Here is an 8,500-nt window from a genome sequence, read left to right as displayed (position 1 = left end):
TGTACAACTTGAACAGTAAATGATAAGTAGGTAAACCAATGTATCTGATGATTTAAACCTGTGTACAACTTGAACAGTAAATGATAAGTAGGTAAACCAGTGTATCTGATGATTTAAACCTGTGTACAACTTGAACAGTAAATGATAAGTAGGTAAACCAGTGTTTCTGGACAGTAAATGATGTCAGTAATACCGATGGATTTGCTTGTTACTTCGCAATGATGGATGCAGTAAGAACATTTCACACCTGTCTTATAAGTCAACAGTCTATTTGTCTGATGTGTTAGGACCTACCTGATGAACTAACTGTTTGCTGAATTTCCTGGTCCTGACACTGAGCAGGTATCATTTTGACAGTTGACTGTATGGCGATGTTGCTATAATTGGATTCACAGCTTAGCTACAGATGTTGCTATAGTTGGTTTCACAGCTCAGCTAGTGATGTTGCTATAGTTGGTTTCACAGCTTAGCTAGTGATGTTGCTATAGTTGGTTTCACAGCTTAGCTACAGATGTTGCTATAGTTGGTTTCACAGCTCAGCTAGTGTTGTTGCTATAGTTGGTTGCACAGCTTAGCTACAGATGTTGCTAAAGTTCGTTTCACAGCTCAGCTAGTGATGTTGATGCTAAAGTAAAAGTATCAAACCAAGCGTCAATCTCTGTCAAATAATTCAAATACACAAGATGTTATTTTATGTATTTCAGACAAAGTTCGTGCAATGTCCAGAGGGTGAGCTACAGAAAAGGAAGGAAGTTGTCCATACTGTCACATTACATGAAATTGATGTCATCAACAGTAGGACACAAGGATTTCTAGCACTGTTCTCAGGTAAAATGTCACCAACAGTAGGACATAAGGATTCCTAGTACTGTTCTCAGGTAAAATGTCAACAACAGTAGGACCCAAGGATTACTAGCACTGTTCTCAGGTAAAATGTCACCAACAGTAGGACATAAGGATTCCTAGTACTGTTCTCAGGTAAAATGTCATCAACAGTAGGACACAAGGTTTCTTTGCACTGTTCTAAGGTAAAATGTCATCAACAGTAGGACATAAGGATTCCTAGCACTGTTCTAAGGTAAAATGTCATCAACAGTAGGACACAAAGATTACTAGCACTGTTCTCAGGTAAAATGTCATCAACAGTAGTACACAAGGTTTCTTAGCACTGTTCTCAGGTAAAATGTCATCGACAGTAGGACACAAAGATTCCTAGCACTGTTCTCAGGTAAAATGTCACCAACAGTAGGACATAAGGATTCCTAGCACTGTTCTCAGGTAAAATGTCACCAACAGTAGGACATAAGGATTCCTAGTACTGTTCTCAGGTAAAATGTCATCAACAGTAGAATGCAAGGATTCCTATCACTGTTCTCAGGTAAAATGTCACCAACAGTAGGACATAAGGATTCCTAGTACTGTTCTCAGGTAAAATGTCATCAACAGTAGAATGCAAGGATTCCTATCACTGTTCTCAGGTAAAATGTCACCAACAGTAGGACATAAGGATTCCTAGTACTGTTCTCAGGTAAAATGTCATCAACAGTAGAATGCAAGGATTCCTATCACTGTTCTCAGGTAAAATGTCACCAACAGTAGGACATAAGGATTCCTAGCACTGTTCTCAGGTAAAATGTCAACAACAGTAGGACCCAAGGATTCCTAGCACTGTTCTCAGGTAAAATGTCATCGACAGTAGGACACAAAGATTCCTAGCACTGTTCTCAGGTAAAGTGTCATCAACAGTAGGATGCAAGGATTCCTAGTACTGTTCTCAGGTAAAATGTCAACAACAGTAAGACGCAAGGATTCCTAGCACTGTTCACAGGTAAAATGTCATCAACAGTAGAATGCAAGGATTCCTATCACTGTTCTCAGGTAAAATGTCACCAACAGTAGGACATAAGGATTCCTAGCACTGTTCTCAGGTAAAATGCCACCAACAGTAGGACATAAGGTTTCTTAGCACTGTTCTCAGGTAAAATGTCATCAACAGTAGTACACAAGGTTTCTTAGCACTGTTCTCAGGTAAAATGTCATCGACAGTAGGACACAAAGATTCCTAGCACTGTTCTCAGGTAAAATGTCACCAACAGTAGTACACAAGGATTCCTCTTTACATTTTCATTTAAACAACTTATAAGGCCTGAAAGGGTTTGGACCACATTCCATCTGGAACATCTTTGTGGGTTTGGAGTTGTATAATATTGTTCAATAAGAATTGCAAGGATCCTTCGGGGCAGAGGTATGGGATTCAAATGGGGAAATTTTGGATAAATCTTTAACAATCTTCTTCTTCAGACTTAGAAATGTCACAGCTTTGAAATTTCGGTTTTAGCATACCTTCTTGGTCTGGATTTTAAAGTATTAAGATTGAGCTCATGGTTAAATAAATATGGCATGCCTAGGGGTCAAAGTTTAACGTCAGCTGCAATGAGTACTGAGCTACCCAACTCCTCTTCATTAAACATGTCACAGCTTTGATATTTTATTCATAGCATATCTGAGGGGTGTATGATTTTAAAGTTTTAAAACTAGAATGGTGGACTCATAAATATGACCCTGCCCAGGGGTCAAGTTCAGCATAGGTTATGATATATACTGAGATGAAAAAATCTTCTTGAGACTGAGAAATGTCACAGCTTTTCATACTTGGCTTACTGTATGGGTGTAAATTTCAAATAGTTCAAATTGGATCCCTGGGCGTGGCTGTATCTATGAGCCCAGGGGTCCAATTTGAACTATTTGAAATTTACAAAGGCAGTTATGAGTACTGTGCACAAAAACCTTCTCAGCATTGATATTTTATGTGTAGCATACCCTAGGAGTTGAGATTCTTAATGGTTAAAATCATAAATCTGAAGGGCAGCTGAGTGTGGGGCAAAAGAAAATAGGAAATGGTTGAGATTACAACCCTATAACCATATATACAACTGCTGGATATAAAGAACTGAATACACTTAACGCTATCAGGATTGTCCTGGGGCCTGGCAACACCCTATTGCCATACATACAATTTCTGAGGATAAAGAGATGAATAAACGTAAGCTACCAGGATGGCCCTGGGGTTCAGTCCCACCCTTTGAGACTTTGTCCCTGGGTCATTACCTTTAGATGGTTGAAACCATCACTATGTTTGAGCATGACCTTTTGGATACACATATGCCATCAGGGTTGGCCCAGAGGTCTGACACTTTCCTTGGGATCTGATTGGCAATACTAATTTGAATAAGAATATTTTGCCATGATCACTTTAATTTCCAGGTGAGCAATACAGGATCGGACCTCTAGGTCTCTTGTTGATTGTTGGGGAATATACGGTCCATATAATATGTTTTTGCTTTAAGTGAAATGTTGGTGAAATGGATTTTTGATTTGTTACTCAGGTGACACTGGAGAAATCAAAAGTGAGGTTCGGGAACAGATCAACAGTAAAGTGGCAGAGTGGCGGGAGGAAGGCAAGGCTGAGATTGTTCCAGGGGTAAGTAATCAAAGATGGTACACATGGTCTAAGACCTTTATACCACAGTAGTTAGGAAAGTAAATTGAAAGGAAATTTTATGTCAAGATATGAAAAATTATAAAGAGCAACAGCGTGAAAGAAAATTACTGTAATAGACACCTGCATCAGGACCTATGAAATGAAAAATAAACTTTTTCAACGCATATTAAGTACAAGATTTATCTATCCAAAGGGTCCTCCTATATCTATTTGACATTTTCTTAACTATATTCCAGGTGCTGTTCGTTGACGAGGTACACATGTTGGATATCGAGTGTTTCTCTTTCCTGAACAGAGCACTGGAAGACGACATGGCTCCCATCCTTATCATGGCAACCAACAGGGGCATCACAAGGTAAACAACATTACCATGTATATTACTGTGGCCACTAACAGGTGCATCAAAAGGTAAACAACATTACCATGTATATTACTGTGGCCACTAACAGGGTCATCAAAAGGTAAACAACATTACCGTGTATATTACTGTGGCCACTAACAGGGGCATCACAAGGTAAACTACATTACCATGTATATTACTGTGGCCACCAACAGGGGCATCACAAGGTAAACAACATTACCATGTATATTACTGTGGTCACTAACAGGGGCATCACAGGGTAAACAACATAACCATGTATATTACTGTGGCAACCAACAGGGGCATCACAAGGTAAACAACATTACCATGTATATTACTGTGGCCACTAACAGGGGCATCACAGGGTAAACAGCATTACCATGTATATTACTGTGGCCACTAACAGGGGCATCACAAGGTAAACAGCATTACTATGTATATTACTGTGGCCACTAACAGGGGCATCACAGGGTAAACAGCATTACCATGTATATTACTGTGGCCACTAACAGGGGCATCACAACTGTGGCCACTAACAGGGGCATCAAAACTGTGGCCACTAACAGGGGCATCAGAAGGAAAACAACATAACCATGTATATTACTGTGGCCAGTAACAAAGGAATCACAAGGTAAACAAAATTACCATGTATATCACTGTGGCTACTAACAGGGGCATCACAAGGTAAACAACATTATCATGTAAATTACTGTGGCCACTAACAGGGGCATAACAAGGTAAACAACATAACCATGTATATTACTGTGGCCACTAACTGGGGCATCACAACTGTGGCCACTAACAGGGGCATCAGAAGGTAAACAACATAACCATGTATTTTACTGTGGCCACTAACAGAGGCATCACAAGGTAAAAAACATAACCATGTATATTACTGTGGCCACTAACTGGGGCATCACAACTGAGGCCACTAACAGGGGCATCACAAGGTAAACAACATTACCATGTATATTACTGTGGCCACCAACAGGGGCATCACAAGGTAAACAACATTACCATGTATATTACTGTGGCCACCAACAGGAGCATCACAAGGTAAACAACATTACCATGTAAATTACTGTGGCCACTAACAGGGGCATCACAAGGTAAAAAACATAACCATGTATATTACTGTGGCCACTAACTGGGGCATCACAACTGAGGCCACTAACAGGGGCATCACAAGGTAAACAACATTACCATGTATATTACTGTGGCCACTAACAGGGACATCACAAGGTAAACAACATAACCATGTATATTACTGTGGCCACTAACAGGGGCATCACAAGGTAATAGAGCTTAACATTTAAAATGCTTCCTTTCATTTGAATGAAAGAAATTTACCCAAATTTGGTCTAGAAAATCATTTGTTAAGTGGGACTTAATTTTATATAAACAGGGTGTATAGTCCCCAAGGGGGCAGATGGATTGGGCCCAATAGGAGAAATAGAGGTAAATCAATAAAATCCCTCAATTCATATGAAAGGTTTTTGTAAAACTATTTGGCCAGTTAACTAAACATTAACACTTAATGTCATCATTTGTACTTCCTATTTATTATTTCATTTATTCAATCTCCATTTAGGAACACATTTTGGGAGGAATGAAACCTTTTCCCCCCTCATATTTCTAATTTTGAGATATGGTGGCTTGTGGGGGATATCTTAGTGGAATGTCAAATACAAAAAGTAGGTCACAGTGACCTGTTGCTATACCTTGACCACAGTCTCTAAAAAGTGTTTTTGGGGCATCTCCTGGGGCTAGTTCACCTGGACTAACTAGATTTTGATTGCAAGTATGTTTTGGCACGGGGAGAAAGTATGTCACTGTGACCTATATACTAGATAATAGGTGTACAGCTCAGTAAATTAAAGAAATCATTACTGGTAGGGGACTATGAAATTGCTTTACAATACTTTGTCCTAGTTAGCCTTTGGCTTACAGATCTAGTCTATATAGGAGTGGGGTATTAATTAGCCAATGGCTTACAGTTCAATTTTTCTTGAATGCAGTTTCAACTTGTTTTAAAAGTGAAATAACTCTCTGAAACTAAAATATAAGTTATTTGTTATGGCTGCCATTGGTGAGCTTCACAATAATTGTTTTCACTTATTTCTTATTGCAGAATCAGAGGTACTAATTACCAGAGCCCCCATGGTATTCCAATAGATTTGTTGGACAGACTGCTCATCATCGCCACCACTCCCTATGATGAGAAGGAGATCAAACAGATCCTCAAAATCAGGTAAACACCCTCACAACTGTCTCTTGTGTTCACATTTACAATGGAACTGCAAATATTTGAATAAGTGAATATTTGTACAGCCCAACTGATTACAGTTCAATGTAGTTGCCAACCGTGAACAGTTTTACTGTAGTAAAACATGACAATAGGCAAACAACCACGAACAGTTTTACTGTAGTAAAACACGACAATAGGCAAACAACCACGAACAGTATTACTGTAGTAAAACATGACAATAGGCAAACAACCACGAACAGTATTACTGTAGTAAAACATGACAATAGGCAAACAAGCACGAACAGTTTTACTGTAGTAAAACACGACAATAGGCAAACAACCACGAACAGTATTACTATAGTAAAACATGACAATAGGCAAACAACCACGAACAGTATTACTGTAGTAAAACATGACAATAGGCAAACAACCACGAACAGTATTACTGTAGTAAAACATGACAATAGGCAAACAAGCACGAACAGTTTTACTGTAGTAAAACATGACAATAGGCAAACAACCATGAACAGTCAACAATCATGAACAGTTTTACTGTAGTAAAACATGACAATAGGCAAAGCCCTAACACTGTAAGTTATATAATCAAATTGTATGTTTTCAATATCAATAGATGTGAAGAAGAAGATGTAGAAATGACGGATGATGCATTGACAGTATTGACAAAGATTGGAATGGAAACATCCCTTAGATACGCCATCCAGCTCATCACAGTTGCCAGCCTAGTGTGTCGTAAGAGGAAGGTAAGAATACACAGCCTACTACATACTAGTGGTGTGAGGTGTAACACCAACCACAAATAGCCTAGATTAAGGAGGCAGGACCCAAATCAGATTACTCTTTGCAAAAATAGTAATAAATCAATAAATGTGTCAACCATTCAGTTATTACAATAATTTATCATTATAATACATAGTTTTGCATCATTTTAAGTCTAAAGATGATTAACTTTTAAGCTCAAATATCATCAGAAGATTTATTTCAAATCCAAAACTAGTTTTTTGTTTACGTTGTTAAAAAATAGCCTGTGCAAGGACAATGTATTTTGTTTCTGACTGCAGGAAAACATTCAGAATAAAGAAATACATGTATTCATAATTCAAATTCCAAAGATCATCATAAAATGTTAAAATGCTGATAAAGAAATGTTCATTTAAAGAGCCTGATCCGTTTTTGTTACTGATATTGCAAAAAAAATCTGAAACACTAATTGGTGATGTCGGAGTGTTGTATAAATATCTCACATGAGCCCTGGCTGTTTATTTCATTGGTTAGAACACCTAATGATATTCTTCTTTTTAAACTAATTTAATTCCTATCATGAAGTTTCGATGAATGAAGAAAATGATGGTTTGGTGATCCATTTTGGGTGCTGCCACCTTAGCCACCTATTGACTGTACAGAATGAACAATTTTGAGAATGAGTGTACCTGAAGTTTCATCATAATCCCCTGCTTACATTTTGTTGACAGGGATCAGAAGTGGATGTGGATGATATAAAACGAGTGTACTCCTTATTCCTCGACGAGTCACGATCCACACAGTTCCTAAAGGAATACCAGGAGGAGTTCATGTTCAACGAGATGTCAGGCAAGTGACAATATTCTTATACCTATCCATGTAGGGGATCATCAGGAAAGGTAAACAAGCTTTGGGCTTTATAGATGGGTCGTTTTATAGAAAAATAAACAGGTACGAAAAACCATATGCAAGTAATCTGCAGAATCTAGAAGAGTAGTTTGTATAAACTGTATTAATTAGATTATACGTCCATTACCTATTTGGTTCCTTTCAAAAGACTAGTTCCCTGATCATTGGTAAACTATGGTAATATTAGTTTGTTTTACCTCCACAGGAACAGCACAATCTATGGAGACGAGCTGAGTGGGACACAGAACCTAGGATTCTTCTCATTGTGTTGTTTTCAATCATTGTATATAAAGGGACTTTATCACTGTTCGTGTTGACCAAACCACATCAAAATACACCATTTTGCAAAAAAATCTTGTTTTCTGCCATTATTTCTTCACACCTTTTGGTCAGGATGACCTATAGTCATCGTGCTTAGTCCGTCGTCGTCCACCGTGCCCCGTCCGTAAACTTTCAACATTTTAAACTTCTTTTCAAGTTCCACCAATGGGATTGAGCTGAAACTTGCCCATTGAGCTAAACATTGGTGGGGATGTTTAGGAAAGGAAGCCAACAAAGTGTTGTTATTTTTCAGCCCCGTCAAAACTTCAACATTGCAGCCAAACTTCTTCTCAAGTTCCACCAGTGGGATTGAGCTGAAACTTGCGTGAAATGATCCAGAGATGGTCCTGACCAAGTGTTGTTATCTTTGGGTCGGTTCAAAATCCAAGATGGCTGCCAT

At 38.4% G+C, this 8,500-nt stretch overlaps 1 protein-coding gene across 1 annotated transcript in view; it reads left to right on the top strand.

Annotated features, from left to right (window-relative positions):
- LOC110455133 (ruvB-like 2) overlaps nucleotides 1-8,132 on the top strand; it is a 24,665-nt gene extending 16,533 nt beyond the window's left edge. Inside the window, exons 9-15 of the mRNA XM_021505085.1 lie at nucleotides 705-828; nucleotides 3,387-3,481; nucleotides 3,739-3,857; nucleotides 5,995-6,114; nucleotides 6,743-6,872; nucleotides 7,602-7,719; nucleotides 7,985-8,132. Coding sequence (XP_021360760.1) covers nucleotides 705-828; nucleotides 3,387-3,481; nucleotides 3,739-3,857; nucleotides 5,995-6,114; nucleotides 6,743-6,872; nucleotides 7,602-7,719; nucleotides 7,985-8,013 — 735 coding nt within the window. The 3' untranslated portion in view covers nucleotides 8,014-8,132. The remainder of the gene's footprint in view (nucleotides 1-704; nucleotides 829-3,386; nucleotides 3,482-3,738; nucleotides 3,858-5,994; nucleotides 6,115-6,742; nucleotides 6,873-7,601; nucleotides 7,720-7,984) is intronic.
- The last annotated feature ends 368 nt before the right edge of the window (nucleotides 8,133-8,500 follow it).

Source organism: Mizuhopecten yessoensis, unplaced genomic scaffold, assembly GCF_002113885.1.
Source record: "Mizuhopecten yessoensis strain PY_sf001 unplaced genomic scaffold, ASM211388v2 scaffold8139, whole genome shotgun sequence".
NCBI classification, from domain to species: domain Eukaryota; kingdom Metazoa; phylum Mollusca; class Bivalvia; order Pectinida; family Pectinidae; genus Mizuhopecten; species Mizuhopecten yessoensis.
The sequence above is the reverse complement of the archived record's forward strand: the minus strand, read 5'-3'. Positions and strand labels throughout refer to the sequence as shown.